This window comes from Lycium ferocissimum, chromosome 4 (genome assembly GCF_029784015.1).
Source record: "Lycium ferocissimum isolate CSIRO_LF1 chromosome 4, AGI_CSIRO_Lferr_CH_V1, whole genome shotgun sequence".
Lineage (NCBI taxonomy): Eukaryota > Viridiplantae > Streptophyta > Magnoliopsida > Solanales > Solanaceae > Lycium > Lycium ferocissimum.
In genome coordinates, this window is record NC_081345.1 from 31526938 (window position 1) to 31549858 (window position 22921).

Here is a 22921-nt window from a genome sequence, read left to right on the forward strand (position 1 = left end):
TAGTCAAAATATTCATTAAGATGATAAAATCGCTACACCTTGCTTAACTTAATTCATATAAGAATTATGAATAAATTTCTACAACTTGTATATGCTTTTTGCATTTAAAATTCTTCAGAATTTTCATATAATTTTGTCAAGTAATTCATATAGGTCATGACAACATCTATTTCTATTTAAACATGTGACATCTTCTCGGTGTCCGAATAACAGTCCAATAAGCTTTACGCTTACCAAGATGCGTCATTTCACTTGATAATAATTTCGTTAGCATGCTTTAATAGACGTAGAATTTAGATCCTCACAATCTTTTACAATATAGTGCTATATTGTACCAAAGATATCATCGATGATATATCATTTGTATCGGTTCGCAATGTGACATAACTTATTGAGATCTCATCACTTCCATTATTTTTTAGGTACCTAAACGTCTCATGAGGTTTCATGAAGTGTTATGTCGTAGGCTCTTCAAGAGCACATTGCCTCCTTATAATGATCATTGATCATTTGCTCCTCTTTCTTTTCCATGATTATTGCGTTTGGAACCGATTAGTCTACCACACTTCATGTATGCTATAGACTCGTCCTTCGTGGACATAAATTTAATAGGAGCATTTTGCAAAATGAAGTTAGAAATTAATTTTGGGTTAGCAAATGCTTCTAGCATTTGAGTAGAATTATCTTTTGAATGAGGATCATACTAATGATATATAATTTATCACATATTCCTCACCGTTATTCTTCCCCTTATGTTAGAAAAACTAACATACACCCCATTTTCTTTGGGGGAATCCATCTTTATGCATCATGGTAGATTAATTAATCGTATACCACATATAAAAAACTGTTAGATGGAAATATCGTGTTCCTAACCCCGAACCAATTGTGAGGGAAAATTTATCATAATTTAGCACATGAAGCATTGTTCTCATAAGCAATGGTTTAGCTTTTTATCGAGGCATTCAATGCCAAACCAACTTGGTACAAACTAGCATTAACAAGATGAATTATCTTGATTACATAATCTGAAAATTACGTTCTCAACTCAATCGTTTTTGAGAAAGTAACTTTGCATATGTCAAACTGCAGGTTGACAATAAACGCACATGTGACTCTCTTATCGATGCATCTATTTAAGACATCACATAATAGGTGAACGGGCCCATATTCACCTTTTATATTTTTTCAGAATTTAAGGAACTCAATCTCAACTTTAGCCAGTATAATCAACTTATCATGAGAACAAGCAACAACAATAAATTATTGAAGAATCTTCTAGTTCTTCAATATATGTCAAATACTCAATCTGCACATCATATTTGAATCGGGATGATCAAATCGCTCATGCCGATTAATAAAATTATTTATACTAGTAAACTTCAAGTTTACCATGTCATGTGCTATTTGTTTTAGTAAACTTCGGTTTACTATGACATGAATTTTATATCAATATAAACTATATATTTATTGTTCATGTGATTCATCATGCTTATATTTGTAGTACAAATCGGGCAAACTTTCATAAATATATTTCTTACCCGTAGTAACTTGAAGATATTCAATCTTCCAATCCTTTGTAGTATTGATCATTTTTATCGCAAGAACTTCGGGTTTACTACAACTTGTATTTCGATCATAACAACTTTTTTATATTGCGATACAAGAAGAATGACATAATAATAGATAAACTCTTCAGGAGCTTTCAATTTGCTTTCCATAATCATATATTGTTTGGACACTACTAGGTCATGATTCTTGTGCACAAATAATTAAGCTCTTCCGGAGACCTTGGTCACTAATTTTGCACTACCAAATATTGCTTAGACACTCGCCGTGTCACGAAAGAGAACTTGATGATCTTTAAAACTGATGTCATGTAAGAATAAAGTAAACAAATTTACTTTTAAAGATAATAAATTCATAAATAACTAGCAATAAACATTATGCTCTAAACTTCAATATTTCAAACATCTCCTTCAGGAGATTGTGCTCGCTATTAACATCTAAATATTTTGTATCTTAATATATAAGTGACCACATAAAATTACATCCTTGATCAAGAAAATATATGAATTTGTTATTTCCTTCAGAAAATAAATAACAACTAACCAATGCTATATCAATGTGGTTATAATAGAAAATATTCTACAAAATCCCATGGAATGACACGTTATAAAGGTATCCAAGATAATTTGACATACGACAGTGATGCACGTAAAAATATCAATGACCTTCATACCACAAAATAACATCTATATCCTTTGTTATTTTATCTCTTCAGGAGGTGTGTTGTGGTATTTCTTCATTCACTTCGGGGAATGAAACTTGGTCATTTAGATGAGCTTTATACATAATTTTTAGCGGCTCATTATTTTACTCAAGCACAATAAACATATGAAAATATTACGAGCATATAATTAACACCATCGTCTATAAGCAAATTCATAATAACAATTGTGGATAAGCAAATTATAATAAACTTCAAGCATATCCATAGTAATAAAATTGCACAAGCATATTTTGATCTCATCAATAAACTTATATATATGCTACTGTTTGTTGAAAATAAGAATTTCCGTATGTAATATCCGTTTTTTTTTTTCAATTCTTAAAAGTCTCGTTATCCATAGTAGTTATCCATAGTTTTAACCTATACGCTTAGTGCCACAAAATAGTAGACTTAAGTTAATCATATGCCTCGTATCAACTCAAAATTAACTAGAAATAGGCGTAAAATACGTCGCAAAAGATTTGCATCAAATTGAAACCGGTCTAACAACTTTAAATAGACTTTCCGTTAGTATATGAATGGTCATGTGAAGTGTTATACTTGCTATAGGAAAAAGCACATGTCATATTTATACAAGTCCGTAAACTAACAAAACGTTTTAACTAGATTAAAATAATATGAAATTACGTAAGGGCTTCTGATGGTAAGCACGTATAGGCAAACAAGAAGTCAGTGGTTAATCATACCTTGCGGATAGAAGGGATTGAAACGTAACTTTGGCGGAGATAATATACTACTTCTGGAGTAAATTTCAAAGTTTTGCTACTTCGATTAAATTTCAGATTTACTATGTCAAGCAAAGTTTAATGTTTTACTGCTTCAGGAGTAAAGTCCAAAATTAGCTACTTCCGGAGAAGATTTTAGAGTTTGCTACTTCGGGAGCAGATTTGTTTACTTCAGGAATAAAACATAGAATATTTAGAATATCTTTTCTAATTATTCCACCTCTTCTGGAGGTGGGGCGTAATATTTTCACAACCAAGAGCACGTCTGTATTTATAATCTTTACTAAACATCGTCACATTCACTTCAGGGAATGGATCTGTATTTGTAATATTTATCAATAGTTCTATTCTCTAGGAATGGAACATAATCATCTGAACGTGTCTTAACCATATCAATTTGTGAAAGTTCAAAATCTCTTTTAAGATATTGCTACTTCAGGAGCAAATCGAGACACATATAATGTTAAGATTTTTTTTTTCTTTCTCTAACATATCTTCGCTTTAATCATGCTTATATAAATATTATCACTTCCGTGGTTAAAAAATTTAATTACAATGAAGCACGTGAATTATAATCACTTCGTATGTCATATCACACATAAAAATCTGATTTATAGACAACAAACATATGAGAAAAATAACACAGATAATAAGGACGATGTCGCAGTAAGCCCTTGAACAGTGTTATTGTATAAAACCTGACGCCCATGTAATAGTACAATTTTAATAGTATTAATTATTAATAATAAATAATAAAAGTAGGTCAAGACCCAATCGCTAAATTTGCAACTTTCATTAGCCACCGACGATGAATTGCATCAAAGGGGTCTTTTTATCCAAAGTTTGATCTAATCAATGGCGTAATTTTCTATGCTCGGGTAAAATAAACTTAATAGCCAAACCGGCTACACCCATTTACCGTTTTCGTGATAATTGATTAACATAAACAATTAAAAAAATCCATGAAGCCTTAAATTTGTTTTTGTTCTAGACTATAACCGTCGAACAATTCAAAAGGTTTTATTTTGCGTAATTACATGTATGCATATTTTAGATTATCTATTTAGATGCAAGCATTGCTCATGATGTTAATTATTCAAAAATATGCACATCAAAATCATTTTACAAAAAATTAGTGCTTACAAGAACAATGGACAATGCATATAAACGTTCTAGAATATAGTTCAAGAAATACCTGTCGAAACGTGAATATCCTCTAACAAATCGTTCTCTAGTTCTGTCTTCCATTAGTTAGAGACTCGTGCTGATAACGTGTTATAAAATAATAAAGTAAAGAACAAGAATAATTGTAGAGAAAGAGAGAAGAGGGGAGAGTTCTTATTTCTCTCTGTTTAGGATTAAATACAATGAAGAGAACCTCTCTATTTATGTGAGACCGATTACTTGCAAAGTCACAAACCCCAAGAAACCCTAAAATTCCTCCTAAAGATAGACATCACAATATTATAATAATATTTATAACAAAAATATTGATAATAAGCACATTTTGTGTATTTTTTTTTTTAAGTTTTGCTTTTATTTTTTCGAGAGCTATAAAAAAAAAGAGTACCGAAAAAGAAAAATAGAAAAGGGAACAGATAGCAGTGTATATGAATGCGAGGGTTTACCGAAGCAAAAATAATAATAATAATAATGGGTAAAAAGGAGAGAGCACAGGAAAGAAGAGAGAAGAGACGCCAAGAAATCTCTCTTCTCCGTACTATTCCTTATACTGATCACCAAAGGTCAGTTTTTTTTTTTGTTTCTTTTCTACAATTTTCAATTCTTTATATTTGTCTAAGATCCATCAAGAATGTACCTGGGACAACACTATTCCTGTCTAATTGGGCTGTCCTTTGATCCATAAAAATGTTTTCTTGACATTCTGTCCTTAATTGGGTCGAAAATACCCCTGCCCAAATTATGGTTTTCTGCATTTGATTCAGAGGAAAGAAAATAAATTACCAGTCAAAGGGTTTAATTGTTAAGTGCTTAAAGGCTTTATTTTGCCCCGTAGCTTAAGCCTAGGATTTTAGAAAAATCAAGATGGTGTCTTTCTTTTTTTTTTTTTTTTTTTTTAAAGATTAGATAAATTAATAAGAGAGGAAACAGTGTGTAGTTGATGAAACAGTCTCTAGCATCTTCAATTTTAGAGTACTTATTAAAAAAAGCATCTTATGGTTTTGGGGATGGTTTCATTTGATGTGCATTGGACACTTGTTGGGAGCATAAAGAACATGTGCTGAAGCACCTTAACTTCCAATATACTGCTTTGTAGTAAGTAGTCTTTATGTAATATGCTCTATGCGGAAGGTTGTTAGAAGGGAGAAGTGCTTCGGTAAGCTCGAAACCTTAGGAAGGTTTATCCAGATAGATGTGCATGAGATACAGAAATGCATTAGATGACAAACTCAAAAGAAGCGCATTGTCGCATATAATTAGGATCTGGATAAACGTTTTGGGTGAAGATTGTTCAGTGTGTTTCTTATGATTATTGGGCAAACAGCTGTGCACTCCAAATGTTGCAGTGTCGGGCTCTAATAAAGTGACCATATGATTCTGTAAATGTATGTTCTTTGCTACCACAAAATTAGAAATGCAAAGATGTGAAGGTGTTTTAGCAACCTCATTCGAAGAATAGAAACCTAAACCTGTTATGCTTGGTGCATTTATTTTTGCATGTTTGCTCTAGCATTTTTAAATGGTAATCAATGACATTGTTGATTGTATAATCAGCTTAATAACAGATTTAGAAAAAGAACTATGAAGATAATTTGATTCGGCGTAAAATTGGTTTTCTTCCATTCTCCACAAGCTGGCCTTGTACTTCATATATGCACCAGATTATAAGAGTTCCTATGAATCATAACATAAACTAACCATATCATGGGAAAATGATCAGTTCTTTTATTCACTTGCCAATCAGTCTTGGTAATTGTACTAAGATGATGCTCCAAAGTGTTTTGATACTCTTTTGACTAATTGTTCCTATCAGTTTTGGGAAGTTCTAGATTATCACTATTTCAACAGCATAACTATCGAGATGGAATATGGTTCATCCTGTCAAAATTGGTTTACCTTAGGTTGTTGATTTTGTGCATTACACTTATAGACGGCGTATGGTTTTCAGATGGTGGTCATCTGACACTATTGCTGTCGTGACTGGTGCAAATAGAGGAATTGGATTTGAAATTGCTCGTCAACTGGCATCACAAGGCCTAACGGTAGTTCTTACATCACGGGATACTCGTGTTGGTGAAGAAGCTGTGAAAGTTATGCAAGAAGGAGGTTTGAATGTGGTAATTCATCAATTGGACATTGTGGACCCAGCATCAGTTCAAACATTTTCTGATTGGATAAAAGAAAAATATGGCGGTTTAGATATATTGGTACTACATCTACTTTATTTTCTCATTATCGGCTACCATTGGTAGCATGTACAACCAGATTAGTTTTCAAATAATTTACTGCTTTTTAATTGATGCATGATTAACAATCTTTTTGTAATCACTTTTACCTGTTCAGTTGCAAACCTATTCCTTTCGGCTAATGATATGAAAGTGTTCAGATCAATAATGCAGGAGTCAATTTCAATTTTGGCACAGATAATTCAGTGGAATTTGCGGAAACCATTATCCGGACCAACTACTTTGGCACCAAAAATATGATTAAAGCTATGATTCCATTAATGAGGCCTTCTCCTTTGGGCGCCCGCATTGTTAATGTGACCTCACGATTGGGAAGACTTAATGGCAGACGGAATGCAAGTGCCTTATTGTTTCCTTTTCATTCTTATTCTTCTTCTCACTCTTATTGTCCTTGTCCATCTTGCTCCCTCTTTTAGCAATTCCTCAAGGTTCCCGAAGTGGAATCTATTTCTTCTGGATGATTTTTTATTATGTTTCATGTGATGGCATGACAGTTAGATTAAGTGCATAAAATATCATACATGGTCTACGTAAGCTTCCCATTTATGTATGAACAGATGTTGTGAGTTATAGGTTTTCTCTGTGTAAACCATCAGTGTCTTCTGTTCTCAAACACTACTCATGTCCGGTAAGCTTCCCTTTTATGTATGAACAGAGATGTTGTGAGTCAGAGGCGGATCCAGGATTTAAACTCTATGGGTTCAATCCTGAGATTCCTAGCATTAAACCCATTATATTTTTAAAGTTATGGGTTCATATCTACTATTTATTACAATTTTAGTAAATTTTTATACATAAATTTATGCTCCGCGTCGAAAGTTAGGGGTTCAATTGAACCCCCATCTAACATGCTAGATACGCCTCTGTTGTGAGTTATAGGTTTTCTCTGTGTAAACCACCAGTGTCTTCTGTTCTCAAACACTAATGTTTCGTCTCAACAAAATGAATCCTTAATTTTGAGCTTCATATACGCCTACTTAGGGGTTTGGGGAGGGGTTGCAAGAATATTCCTTTTCGTTCGTTTACTTCGAAATCAAGTTTGCTCGATAATTCACCCTGATTGGATGCTTCATAGGAGATATTTGTTAGTTATCAAAAGCAACAACTACTTGAGGTCTCTAATATGCAAATAAGCTTTTATCTTCACATCTCAAAATGATCTACTTTTGCTTGATGCCCACCAGAGAATAGCAAATGTCAGCTTGAGACAACAACTGGAGGATGTGGATTCCCTGTCAGAGGAACTGATCGATAGTACCATGAACACATTTTTGGAACAAGTGAAAGATGGAACATGGGAATCTGGGGGATGGCCACAAGTGTTTACTGACTACTCATTGTCAAAGCTTGCTGCTAATGCTTACACCAGGCTAATGGCGAGGATACTTTCAGACCGGCCAGAGGGTCATAAGATGTATATGAATTGCTATTGCCCTGGTTGGGTGAAGACTGCCATGACTGCGTGGGCTGGGCATACATCTCCTGAAGTCGCTGCTGATACTGCAGTCTGGCTTGCTCTTATCTCAGACCAGTTTGTGAATGGTAAGTTCTTTGCTGAGAGACGTGAGATAAACTTCTAAAAGTGGGCATTGAAGACTAATTCAAGAATCAGCTCAGTTTCTTTTGCTTTTCAACGAGACTGTGATTGAGTACAGATAGAAGCAATAGAGTACTGCTCCATAGAGATTATGTTACAATGCGTGTGCTCACTGATCAAGTGCCTACTGAAAATTGATATTGCTTATGGGAAACAATACATTTCAGTATAAGTTGTTAAAATTGATTACATAATCATCAAACTCTGGTGGATGCGTTAAATTGGAGAAGAGCTGAAAGGGTGGTCTGGTTTTCTAGTAATCACATCCTGGATAGATCATTTGCATGTGTTTTCGTGTACCATTTGTAACTTTATTTCAACTACACTTGATCTTAGCCAAAAGGCCGAGAAATGTATATTGTTACTTTGTTGCAACTATGAGTTGGTCCAGCAACCTTTTCTATTGATTTGTTTAAGGAGCTTGACTTCTATCATGAAAGGATCTATAATTTGGTCACTTCAAGATTAGGAGATGGAAATCTATTTAAAGGGATCCATGTAGGATTGAGATTCTGAGATATACTTGAATTCGTGCTGTATCTTTTATGTAAATGTAAAATTGCTTGTAACCATTTCAAAGGAGTTTACATGCTTGTAAATTTTTTTAAAACATTATATAGAATCATGAGTGTGAAAAAAGATACTCCTATACACTAGGAACACTAAGCAAAACAAGTTGTCTTTTTTCCACGGTTCCTACTTGACCTGGTCTGATATCAAATTCATCGTGTACTCTACGATTTCTTTTCTGTCTGCAAGTAAAAGAATTAACATTTAGAAAGTAAAATAATTTGACATCACGTTTTTTGTTTTCAATTTTGAAGTGCTACAAAGAATTAAAATTTAGACAGGTGACATACTTTTATTATATAGAAAAAAAAAGGCCTTTCATAAAAATTGAGACAGGAAGTATTTATCAAGAAGATTACCTATCTAATCATCATATTATATCTATATCTATCTATCTATATTATTTTAAAAGCATGAATACAAATGTTAGTTGATCAAAATATCCTTTAAATATTGAACGATTTTTATACCTTTAGCTATTTCATTAATTAATTTGGACAAGACATACAAGGAAAGGATACAGGTGGAATGACACATATTAGGATAAAAAATTGTATCCTACTAGGACTTTAACTCATGGTACACATGCATTAGGATAAAAAATACGAATATTAAAAATCTAAATATTGATGGATCAAATTATGCTGGAAAAATTGATGATTTTTTTGGCCTTCAAAGTTAATATTTGTTCAGTATATAAATCCATGATGGTGGATAAAATTAGCGTATTTAGGACTATTATAATATATATATATAGGACGCCAAAGTCAACTAATATTAGCCGTTTAACTTTTTTGTTGGAATATGAATCCCACTACTAATTTGAAGAGAGTGTTGTTTTAACTTTCGGCTATTCCAATTGTTATGCCATACGAATTTTCTAAAGTATCAAATCCATACTAATTTCACTTGGACACGAACACTTTAATCTATATAAAACGTTTCATCAGCATATTGCACTCACGGTTGCCGCTTGAAACACTTAAAAAAAAAAAAAAAAACCATCGTACGATTGGATATGCATCACATATATGTAAATTGCATATAACCTACCGATTTTTTCTCTTTAAGATTTTGGCGTTCGTATTACTTTTCCCTTGTAATGCTGATCGGATTTATTAAAGTTTTTAATTTATCTTTGTGTTATAGATGATCCTACTGGAAATTGTTCCTATCTTTACGTGTAGACCATTGATCTCAGGTAATTTCAAAATTCCTTCTCCTATGTCTCACAAGTTATGTGGTAAGCATCTATAGAATCAAATTTGCTGGATGATCATGAGTTGTTTTAGGATTTAACTATGGATACCATGCAATAAGTTTACTTTTCTGGTAACAAGTACATTCAACAAATCTTGTATATTCACAAATCTTACGTTATATACCATAGGTGTATTGTCAAATATCACTTTTACTGTGTATTGGAGGACGAGGGAGGAACTAGAATTTAAGGTTAATTTGTGACATCTTCTGAGTTTCAATTTGTGTATTTGGAGGATGTGGGAAAACTATGATTCTTTGTAGAGTGGGATCATAGGAAAACTATGAGTTCTCATCTATGATGAGTGAAACCGTTTATCCTATAATTTGCGTGAATTATTTATATGCGAAATGCTAACACGTATCTTTTTATCAAAATATATTTTACTTCTTCCACAAATAAATGATTGATATTCTTTTAATTTTTCTTAATAACGATTTTCAGTATATAATGAAAATAAATACAGTATATGGTTACTAGCTCAATTCCTGTTGTTGGTTTTTTTTTTTAGTCATAACAAATTTTTCCACATAGTAAAAACATAAAAGATATATACCAAAAACAACATTTTAATAATATTTTTGTACCTCATAAAATAAATAATACTCCCTCTGGTTACTTATTCCTAAAAATTAAAAAGAGTTTTGAAATTATGATTTTCTTTTCTTAGGTTGACACAATTATCGTGGGGATGTGAGAATGCGCCAAGGCCAAATACGGGAAAAAAGAATTAAATACCATCTTGATTTTGTGAAAAAAATTATTTTGGACCAACTTTTAGAGGCTAAAACATCAATTATTTTAGATCGGAGGGAGTATATAATTTCAAATAACATTACCTAAAATTTGTTATGACTTATAGAGGATAACGTGCGAGGCACGTTCAGAGAGACTAGTACTATTTTAAAAGCATGAATATAAATGTTGGTTGACCAAAATATCCTTCAAATATTGAACGACTTTTATACCCTCAGTGAGATCTATCCTATTTATTATTGAACTACTATTTTCCTATTACCACTAACGTTAAGAATCCTATTTTTATTGAACTACCTAATAGAACATTTATTACTACTAACTAATAAAGTTACTAATCGTATCTCTTATTGTACGTCTATTACTACTAACTTACTACCAATTTGATCTCCTTTTTTTTTTTTTTTTTTTCTTCTATGAATTGTACTCCCGATTTAATTAGATTAATTTCGTTTAATAGCAATTTTCAACACTTTTATATCTTAAATGATAACAAATAAAAATATGGTCACTTAATATCTAATATTGGATTATCTTAGTCGTAACATGTTTTCTATATGGGGAAAAAAAAAGAAAAAAAATAAATACCGAGAACATCAATTTCAAAGAGTATTAAGTAGATACAACCTATACTATTAGTAAGATTTTTGTAACTTATAAAATAAATATTTACAATAACAAATAATATTATCTAATATTTTTTCTATAATTTAGACTGAATGGGAATAACGTGCAACTGCACGTTCGTAGAGACTAGTATTATTTTAAAAGCATGAATATAAATGTTGGTTGATCAAAATATCCTTTAAATATTGAACGACTTTAATACCCTTAAGATCTAATCTTATTTTTTATTAAACATACTTTTTATACCAAACAAAACTTACTATCCTATTTCTACTAGGAATATTATTTACATACGTTAGGAATATTATTATACAATTACTACTAGGCACTTTATGCAAAAAAAATATTATAGGAATGAACTCGCTTTTTTTTTTTTTTTTTTTTGAGGAAATTGATCTCCTTTTCTTTTTCAATTTGAATTGTACTCCCAACTTAATTTGATATGGGAGTCAAATACTTCTATAGAACAATCCAGTATTCCACATTCTTCATAGTAAACTTTTTAAGGAGTGTTAAATTTTAAGCTTTGGTATGCGCTTCAGAAAGAAGATAAGAAAATTCAGCTAACTTCTTGAAAGGTATTATTTCTTCCCATTAGATCTTCTAACTCTTTGTTACTATCGGTTAGACATTCTAATCCTTTGTTAGTATTTATTAATATATATTTACTGCTAGCACAAGTTGCCTCTTCTCATAAAAAATTATTAATTTTTTCTTTAAATAAACTGAATAACCGTATTAGATAATAAAAATTAATTCATATTTAGAGTAGATATTATTTTACAATTTTTTTTTTTAGTTATTACAGGAATTTTGAGATAATATAGCATAAACCCCCAAAACAAATTGCGTTAGCACAACCCAGAAGATAGGGTCATGTGTTCTGAGATTTTTGTTATCAAGAAATAATTTAAGACTCATATACTTTAAATTGCTAACTACTATTTAATGGCAACAACTATAAGGAAATAACTGGTATATCATCTGCTAGCCAATTACTAATTTGATTCATTAAATATTATTTTTTCAAGTAGCTTATCGGTAGAGAAAATAAAAGAATGCTTTAAAAGCTCCTATAATTAGAAAAATCAAAGAACTCATCTTTTAAGGTTCTAACAAACTATGTAAAATTTGGATATTAGGTGACCACACCACAAGCAAGTAAATTAATTAATTTAACAATCGACAAGGGGTATCCGTGCAACGCTCGAACATAGAGACTAGTTATTTTAAAAGCGTGAATATAAATGTTGATTGACCAAAATATTTTTTAAGTATTGAACGACTTTTATACCCTTAATTAAATCTAATCCTAATTCTTTTCTATTTTTCATTGTACAAAAATGTAAAATACTTCATTAGTTGTATAATCCAAATCAAAATGTAAATGGTGTATTCTTATCTAAAAAAACAAATGGTAACATAGCAATTTCAACTCCATTAATAATCAAATTCTTGGACACTTCATTTGATTAACAGTAAAAAGATCTAGATTTTGTTTTAATAATTCCAATCCTATTCATACTCAAACTCTCCTGTACGTAGGATATATAATTTATATATCTTCGTTCTTTTTCTCGTGCAATGCTAAAAAATATATTTTTATTTTTAATTTCTACCTAGAATACCCAAGTTATTATGTATAAAAAGAGCTACACACCTACGTACACTAAAATATATTTATCTCTGATGCATTTCTAAAACACAATGGTTCGATTATACTAGGATCATTGAAGGTGCATCTAATGGTACGAGGTGTGATGGTTTGATAGGTTATCGAATGTGTATTATTTCTATTTTAATAGTTTGTAAGGATTAAATATTTCTCACTATATATTGTAAACTTGAAAGGTTGGTGTTATTATAAAATTGAGAATGTTAAATTGTCTAATAATATCCTTTACCTAACTATTAAAATTAATGTCTAATAACATTTTTGTAATATAATGCAATTACAAGTAATATTACCTAACATTTTTTGTGTGATAAATCGTCAGGGAATAATGTGCAACACACATTTGCAGAGACTAGTTATACTAAAAGTGGGAAGCTCCTATCTCCGAAGTTGAATTACGATTTTGCCCCTGCAGCAAATCAAAATTTAATAAAACATCTAATTATTATTATTATTATTATTATTATTATTATTATTATTATTATTATTATTATTATTATTATTATTTATCCATCTATCTATATCTATATCTATCTATATTATTTTAAAAGCATGAATACAAATATTGATTGACTAAAATATCCTTCAAATATTAAACGACCTTTTTACCCTTATAGATTAAGTATATTGTAACATTAAAAACTTTGCCAATTAGTAGGATGAGTTTGCATCGGATTCCGATTCTAATCCCAATCATGTTGATTCCAAATCAAAGTCTAATCATTGTAGAAACTTTAACATGCACTAACCGTAAATAAGAAGTTTTCTAACAAATTTAAAACATTAGATGTCGAACATTAGCATTACTTAATCGTAGATCCAAGAACTATAAGAATTCTTAAGCCAAAAATTAAGTCACTTGATTTTGAGAGTCCTAATTAGAATTTAATATAAAAAATTTAAGAGACTTATAATCTTTAAAAATCTTTTATATTCGAGCAGTCAAGGAAAGAGCCCGCTTCTAACCCTTTTGATACTGCCATTAATGGCCAAATTTAGTGTTACGAAGGGAAATCTGGCTGAAGGTGTCTGAATTGATCTATTACATTTAATATTTTATTAAGCTAACTAGCTATTTTAGAGTGTCATGTCATAGTTTCAGTATAAAATATAAGAATTTAGCTGAGATTCACTTTTTAGTTAACTTGGCCAAAGTTGGATGACTTTTATTTAACAATTTTTTTTTAAAAAGGATTTTTGTATAATAAACTTTAATTAAGTTGGATGATTTTTATGTAACAAAAAATAGAAAAGTATTGTGCAGATGGTAAATTTTAATTAAGTTGGATGAATTTTAGGTAACAAAAATAGAAATGTAACTTTTATGTGATAACTTAATTAAGTAGGATGATTTTTTTTGTAACAAAAAACAAAAAACTTTAAGTTTGATGACATTTGTGTGATAAATTTTAAGATGGATGACATTTATGTAATAAAAATTTAAAAAGTGATTTTGTGTAACTAAGTTGATTGACTGTCGATTAGGATATTATTGTGGGAATCAATATGGATATGCTTAAATAAAATAGGAGGAGGAAAAAACACAAAAATAGCTATCTAAAATTGATTGATTATCTTTTGCAAGTCAGTGGGTATAAAAATTTATGTTAAAATAAAAAAATAATTAAAATTATTTGTTCGTCTAAACATTTCATCATAAAAACTATCATGAAGTTAGAAAAATTTACGGCGACGACTTGATTTTCTTTTGTTGAATATTGTATCTTACTTTGGTGATTAGCTTAAATTTTCTATATAAATATTAACTAAATATTCATAAAATTGAAAGATATTCTTATAATTTAATTTTGTTTAGAAACAATTTTAAACACTTTTATATTTGTAATTGACAACAGATAAATATAGGCTTAATACATAAGCCCTTTAAAGTTGTTAGGATATTCCATTTAGACACTCGAACTAAATCATGTTTCAATTAAACACCTCAACTCCTAAAAAAGTGTTCCAATTTAATACTTACGATACCAACAACAACATACCCAATGTAATCCCACAAGTAGAGTTTGGAAAGGTAGAGTGTATGCAGACCTTACCCTTATTATTGGAGGTATAGAGATTGTTTCATGGTAGACCCTCAGCTCAAAGAAAAGCAAAGCAAAGTAGTGCGGAAAAAGAAATAATAGAAGTAAAAGGCCATGGAAAAATACTATATAAAGCATGACAAAAAAGCTGAAAAAGGAACATTAAAATAACTACCACAAAATCATACGATAGAAAGTACAAGAAACAAAATATAGTAACAAAAATAAAAGAATAAGAAACTGCAAGAGTAATACTTCCAGTTCCAATTGTACAATTTTTTTTGCGTGTGTTTTTATCCGTCTATTAGGTAGTTACGTTAATCTCTAATGTTAAAGTATCTTAGTCATAACATGTTTTCCATGTAGGGAAAAAAAAAGAAAAATATATATACCAAAAGAAAATCATTTTTAAAGAAATATTAAGTAGATATAATCTTATACTATAATAGTAACATTTTTGTACCTTATAAAATAAATGTATGTATTTATAAATAATTTTTTTTGCGATGATTGAGGCTGACAGGAAATAACGTGCAAAGCATGAATATAAATGTTGGTTGACCAAAATATCTTTCAAGTATTGAACGACTTTTATACCCTTAAAATTTTCTGTGAAAAGTAATATCACATTGGATAAAATTGTAATATTAATTTTTCCTAATATCTAGGACTTCGAACTCAACTAAAAAATTAAAATTTTAAATCCAGCGTAATTATATTAGGATTTTTCTAGATATCTTAGCTTGAATTTTGATTTCCAGTAAAGAATTGTTATTTGACTACAATTTTAAAACTATAATCCTAAATCTCAACGCTATCAAGAATAGAGATAAGTTGTTATCATCCTGAAATCTAAACAAAAAATAAGACTGAGTAGTAGATTGGTTTTACGTTGAGTCATTAAAGATATAAATGATAATATAAATAACCAACTACTGTTTTCTATCTTATTTTTTGCCGAACTCAATGTAGATAGAGCAATATATATAACATACATTCGATCAAATGAAAAAAACAATCTTTTAACATCGTTAAATTAAGTTCCTAAATGGTACTTTCTCCGTTTCAATTTATAAGTCTTGATTCAGAATACGAGGGTCAAACTAATTAATTTTTTATGTGAATTTGATATAGAATCTTAAATCTCTTTCAAATAAGTTAGAAACTACATAAAGTGTACTATAAATTACAATAGTTAACAATTCAAAATATTTAAAAAGCATATGAAAATAACAAGGTCATAGAATTTTTTTTTTTTTTTTTTTTAATACATTCCAAATAGTAACTAATAAGACATAAATTGAAACAAATGGAATAATTAAGTAATAACTATCAGTATAATTTTAAGTAGGAAAATGCGGCAATTTGATAGAGATCACTACAACATTATGCATCTTTAGCTATAAAATCTCAGCTACTAATTTGTAGCAAGTCCTTTTGCATGGACTTATAATACCAATTACCAATTAAGCGTCCTGTTTGTTTAAAGTTACAAAGGTATAAGAAAACAATATAAGTTATGCATTTGAATAAAAAATTTAGTCTTTGGGTAAAGCTAATGCACCAGATTCCACCTTAAGCTAAATGTTGCACTTGAGTTGTTTCTTCTCTGCTTAGCTATTCTCTTTTGTTTGCTAATTAAAATAGCTTATATAGCTCCATCTAGGCTTAGGCAAAAAGCCGCGCCCCTATAATTCTGTGAAACTTTGATGGATCAATATGTTATTAAACGTATTTCTCATCAAACCTTGAATTTTTGAGAAAAAATGACCAATATTTTAATTTTGTTTGGTAATTTTTTCCATACTTTTATTTTTGTAATGACGTAAATAAAAAATATGGTCAATCAATCCCTGGTGTAGATTATTTCTTTCGATGAATATTTCCAACATGGATAAAAGAACTCGTAACAAAAATAATATATGGTTACAAATAACTAAACATAATATTTTTTTTTCCTCTCATGATTAACAGGAAATAACGCGCAACGCACATTCATAGAGACTAGTTATATTAAAAGCATGAACCCCTAAACTTAAAAGTTAAATTACTAAAATACCCTTCTTAATAACCTAACTATTTTACTTATTAAAATAAAAAAGGAAAACTAATCCTACGAATTTCCAAAAGAAAATTAACGAATTACTATGTTTATGTTCCCATCACACGCTGCCAATTTTGTGCACTATGCTCTCTTTTCCTCATCACTCATGTCTTATGTATGTTTAATATTTTCAAAAAGGTATTCTATACTTGCCAACAATTATTGATTTTAATACCCTTTTAAATATCTAAAGACCATAATTGTTTAAAAATGTACCCAACTTTAAAAGTTCATGAAAAGATGGCATATTGGTCACAATGCTCGACAAAATCAGCACTGGTTTGGCACAACCGTTCAAATAATTTACAAATTAGTGAACGTGCTTACCAATTCCTTCAGAAGGTAAGTCTTTCATTCATTTTTTAGTTTATTAATTCTCTTTTATATGGTCTTTTGTCAATCTCCTATCCATTTTGTCCATCAGTAAGATAAATGGTAATTTGATATTAAGAACTTCCATTATAGTTAAATCAAAATTGAGTTTTAGGTTTCGTTTTAATCTTCCATGAATGAATTGATAGCAGATTGTATCTTTTCTTCTATGTTAGTATTTCTCTAGATTTTGAGTTAATTTACTATTATTTTTACGAGTATTTTATAGTGGTTGGATAATCATTTAAAGTTCTATTCAAATCATGTATATATCGACGATGACTCATGTTGTCGCTTAAGGATTCTTATTAGGGAAAAGGGTCAAAAATACCCCTCTACTTTATTTTAATAGCTAAAAATATCTTCCGTTATAATTTTGGGTTATTTATGCCCACAGAAAAAAAATTACCATGGCGTTAGAAAAATAGGTCTACTAAAAAAAATAGGTACACTTTTTTTAAAGTCACGTGACATTTTTTTTAATTTAAAAAAAAAAACCTAAATGATTTTTGTAAAAAACTCCCGTCAGCAAAAAGGATATATTTGCACCATTTTGTAACATCAAGGGTATATATACACCACTTTTGTAAGGTATATCTGCTCTAAATCGCAAAGTTGAGGGGTATATTTGCACCTTTGCCCTTTATTCAAATAACCTGATTTCATAAAAAATAACCCTCTCCTATTTTATCCGCCTCTACCCACCTCCTAAAATAACTCATTCTTCTTCTCTAAGAAAATTCGGCGAACCAGCCATCTCTGACGAACCACGGAATCAATGAACTGCCATGGAGAAGGAGACAATGTTGTTGGTTTACATTGCTGGTGAAGATGGCGAGCGGCGCCGTCTCTTTTGTTTTTGTGTTGTTGAATCATAGTTAAGAAATGTTTCCACCTTGAACAATTAAAATAGCCAAAAGAATCAGACTCGGAGTTGTGTCATACATGTCAACTACAAATATTTTCACAAAAGTATTATTCACAACCTCAATATTATGATTCGGCATATCTGCCTAAGGAACCAACGCAACTCTTCCATCCCTAGAGGGCAACTTGACTGTGGTTTTCACACAAACCAATTTTACAAAACACTGCATAGTTTCCCATGACATAGATCTTTAGCGTCGAGCACAAGAGTGATGACATGATCTCTTATTCTTTTGTAATATATCATTTCTATAAAGACACCACATCAAAATATCTGCGTTCAATTTCTACAAGTTTCGAAAAAAACAGAGACGGTGCCGCTCGCCATCTTCACCACCAATATTGTCTCCTTCTCCGTGGTAGTTCATCGATTATGTGGTTCGCCAGATTTTCTCATAGAAGAAGAATGGGTTATTTTAGGAAGTGGATTGGGGCAGGAAAAATAGGGGAGTAGGTTATTGTTACACCTCGAAAAATTTCATGTCGTTGTGCGGCAAATAGACTAACGCAGGGTAAGAAGTATATGATGTCCCTACAAGTAAGAAAGGGTACTTAGTGATTCTAATTAAGATTCCAAAGGCATTTGAGGCAAGAGGAGAAAGTTCGTTGAGGAAGGCAAAGTATGAGTCATGTTTTGGAAGGGTTTTTGCGAAGTACCGAGCTAATGTCGATTTAGTAATGTCTCGAGGAGAGGCTATAAGGCTCCTTAGATGGTTAGTGAAGTATTAAACAAGTGCTAAGAAGGTTCCATAAGGATTGGAAGTTAAACGAAACAACGAGAGCAATTTCAGAAATTTTGAGTTGTACGACCACTTATACGGTCCGTATAAGGGACCGTATAACCTGTCCAGAGAGGGGTCTTTCACTGGAGGTATTATACGGCCACTTATATGGACCGTATAAGTTATACGAACCGTATAAGGGTCCGTATAATCCTCGTCGGGTAGCTCCTAATTTTTATAAAAAGAGACCCCCAAGTCCTCATTTTTCATTTCATCCATTCTCCACACCTCTCAAGAGCTATAGAACATCCTATACACCACACCAACATAAATTCAAGAGAGATCAAACATCAAACGCCAATAATCAAGGAAATCAAGTACATGGATGCTCACTAGGGTTGATACAAGCCAAGAACTTCTTTAGTGTTGAAGTTGAGGTTTTTCTCTAGTGGAATATCTTCATCCAAAGACCATTCCTACATATTCAAAGGTGAGTTTTGCACTTATTTCATGTTATTAGAGGTATTGAGTGGTTGAAAGACTTGGATTAAAGGAGAATATAGAATATGAGCTCAAATATGGAAACAGTGGTATCGTGAGCAGTAAGTTCAATTGAGTTATGATTCTTAGTATGAAATGAGTATAATCTTGTTATGAATGATGTTAAGGATGTTGATAAAGCATTATATGTGAATGAATGCGACGTTGGGTGATAACTATGGTTAGGGATGACCTTGAGAGGGAATTTTGATAATTGAATAATGTCTAGCTTAACAAAATTTATTGATTATGATATTATGGATGTTGTTATTGATGTTTGGGAGCTGTTATATTATATGGAGAACGTTGTAGAAACAAAGGAAGTGCTGCCCAATTTTCGTTAGCCCTTAGTCGCCTTAGTTTAGCTTCAAGTATGTTTCCGATTATCTAATTTTAGTACGAATTCTCTTGAATGTAGAGTTGTGAGTATCGAAGGGGAGCACTTAGTCGGTAAAGTTAGAGCGACATAAAGGTATGTGAGGCCAGTCCCTTCTTTTTCTAAGGCATGATTCCTATAATATGACTCCCTTTATCTTTCCATGACTTTCTCATATTCCGGAAATTATAAGTCTATGATTATTAAGAGCTACTCATAAGATAATGATAAGAGACGTGTTATGAATGTGATAATGATGACAATGAATCTGAATCTAGAGACCCTAAAGCTCATGATGTGATATTCTTATGAAGCTAATGATCCTTATATGATTCCTTGATGTTGTTCATTGTTGTTAGACTCACCTTATAATGCTAGTTCCTTCAAGGTGAGACATGATGATCATGATTACTCCATAATGGCATCAGGGGTTCTCGACCTTAAGTCACCCCGATAGAGTTGTAGCTTTTACTTGAGTTCTTATGCATGCCTTATGATAAGTATATAATAATGAGATTACACCATGCTACATACGGCCGGCGTAATCGCTAAGGCGGGCGGCATATACACCATGTCTAGATGGCATGTGCGTACACAACTAGTGGGGCGGGTAGGATGTTTACCTCGGATGCGGGAGGCCCGGACGCGGGCTAATGATGATCACACCGTACCTAGATGGTCGGGTAGTTACATACATATGCTTGCATGATATGATATTGCTATTATATGAGTTAGCATGCATGACTCCGCCTTAATAGGAAATCAGTTACAGGTTACCCCTTTACCTTATAGTCTTGCATCTCTTTATCATGTTATTGTGCATGCCTTACATACTCAGTACATTATTCGTACTGACGTCCTTTCTTTTTGAACGCTGTGTTCATGCCCACGGTAGGCGAGGCGACCGTATTCTTAGAGCTATTCGACAGAGTCACGGGGAGCACTCCACTACTCCGGAGGTGCCATTTGTTGATACATCCTTTTGTGTACATATTTGGGTACGACGGGGTCCTGTCCCGTCCTTATGTCTCAGTACTCTAATAGAAGCTCGTAAATACGTACGCGTGGGTAATAGTTGTCTCATTGATACATCAGTGTATATTTTTGGATATCATTTTTGCAGCAGTGAGGGCTTATGTATATATATGTATTGCCTTGGAGATTATGTGTGTCCAGGATGGGTATGATTATTAGCATAATGAGTGGTGCTCGGTAGTCAGTTCCGGGTACCCGTCATGGCCCCCCTAGTCGGGTCGTGATAGTTATTTTTTATGAAATCGGGTTATTTGAATCAATTTGGGATTTCCGTCAAGTGAAGGGTATATTTGTTAACTTTCATAACGGCAGAAGATAAATGACCCAAAATTGTAACGAAGGATATTTTTATCCATTAAAACAAAGTAAAGAGATATTTTTGACCCTTTCCCTTTTTATTAATGTACATTGAGAACTCAAACCAATTCCAATCAAGTTATACTTGGTTTTATTTTTATCGTGTTGATATCATTTTACAAATCATATACTACATGACATAGTATTGATATTATTTTATAAAAATGTGTACTACATGACTCGATATACACGTCGAATAATTCTACATGAAAGAATAAAGTACAATTCGTAATCGCAAGTAAATTATTGTATTATATACATGTAAAGATCAATACATAAAATTTTATAAATACAGCATAGACTGGTAAACAAAAAATTCAATTTTAACTAAGTAATAAAGATAATACCAATTTAATTAACTGTATCAAGCTAACTATAATGATGACTGAAGTAAGAAATACGTTTTTCTTCCCATAATTCAAATTTCACCACTTAAGGATATCCTCTCAAATCATTCAGAAGTAATTTTCAGCGTATTTATGCTTTGGAGTGACAATAAATAAAGTTCAAGATCAAATAATTTCTATATTGGCTTATAATTTTTTCTACATGCTCTTACATGGACAACTGTATTGACGATTCACTTTCAAGAACGATATCAATGTTCACAACAAAACTAATGAAAAATGTCAGAATAAAAAATATACCAACTGTATCAAGCTATAAAAAAGTACTCCCTCTATTTCAAATTATGTGAATCTTTTCGGAGTACGAAGGCCAAACGTTATAACTTTATCCATAAACTTTGACATAGATTTTGCAAGTTTGTAAAACTAAAATTTATATATTTAGAAACTACATAAAAAGTACTATAAATTACGGTTATTTATAATTCAAATAATTTAGAAAAATTGTAAGGAAAATGTAATCAAAGAACCACCTCGTAGACTCTCCAATTAGTAATAGTTTCACATAAATTAGAACAGAGGGAGTATTAATTAGGTGAGACATGACCATATCACATGTTTGAACCAAATAACATCAAGATATCTCACTACACATTGTACTTACATAACTAATATTCAACTTAGTCAGTTCAAACTACACTTAACCATTTTATTTTCAACAATCAAGTAGGTCGAATGTGCTCACCATTCATCAATTTTAGCTTGGATTCTTGCCTTCAAATTTAGTGTAACTCATCACACACAAATTATGATATTATTTACACCATTTATAAACGTTTGAACTTATTTAGCATTAGATACACGTGCAACGCACGTATGGAGAAACTAGTTATATTAAACCGTATGAATGCAAAGAAATGTTCTATTATCCCACATTTATGGCACATTATCATCTGTATTAAATGGTAAGTTATTGCTTGTAGTTATTGTTGGGAAAACCACAAAATAAACTAGTATAATAATTATAATAATAAATATTATTTATTTAGCATAACAACACTTGAAGATATAATATTACTATAATAGTATTTTAAATAACCAATACTTGGAAAATAAATATTACTACGATAATATATTTAATAAATAAGACTTGAGTCGTGTTAGGCA

At 31.2% G+C, this 22921-nt stretch overlaps 1 protein-coding gene across 1 annotated transcript; it reads left to right on the plus strand.

The window, feature by feature from the left end:
* The first annotated feature begins 4667 nt into the window (after nucleotides 1–4667).
* LOC132052293 (uncharacterized) lies at nucleotides 4668–8446 on the plus strand. Its single transcript, XM_059443777.1, has 4 exons — nucleotides 4668–4763; nucleotides 6149–6407; nucleotides 6587–6781; nucleotides 7631–8446. The coding sequence occupies exons 1-4, from the start codon at nucleotides 4672–4674 to the stop codon at nucleotides 8024–8026; spliced, it is 942 nt and encodes a 313-aa protein (XP_059299760.1). The 5' UTR covers nucleotides 4668–4671; the 3' UTR covers nucleotides 8027–8446.
* The last annotated feature ends 14475 nt before the right edge of the window (nucleotides 8447–22921 follow it).

Excerpts from the sequence above, each read along its gene's own strand:
- LOC132052293 (XM_059443777.1), top strand. The coding sequence starts at position 4,672 with ATGGGTAAAAAGGAGAGAGCACAGGAAAGAAGAGAGAAGAGACGCCAA. Across the intron at positions 4,764-6,148 it reads CCTTATACTGATCACCAAAG|ATGGTGGTCATCTGACACTA; the intron begins GTCAGTTTTTTT and ends TATGGTTTTCAG. Across the intron at positions 6,782-7,630 it reads GACTTAATGGCAGACGGAAT|AGAATAGCAAATGTCAGCTT; the intron begins GCAAGTGCCTTA and ends GATGCCCACCAG.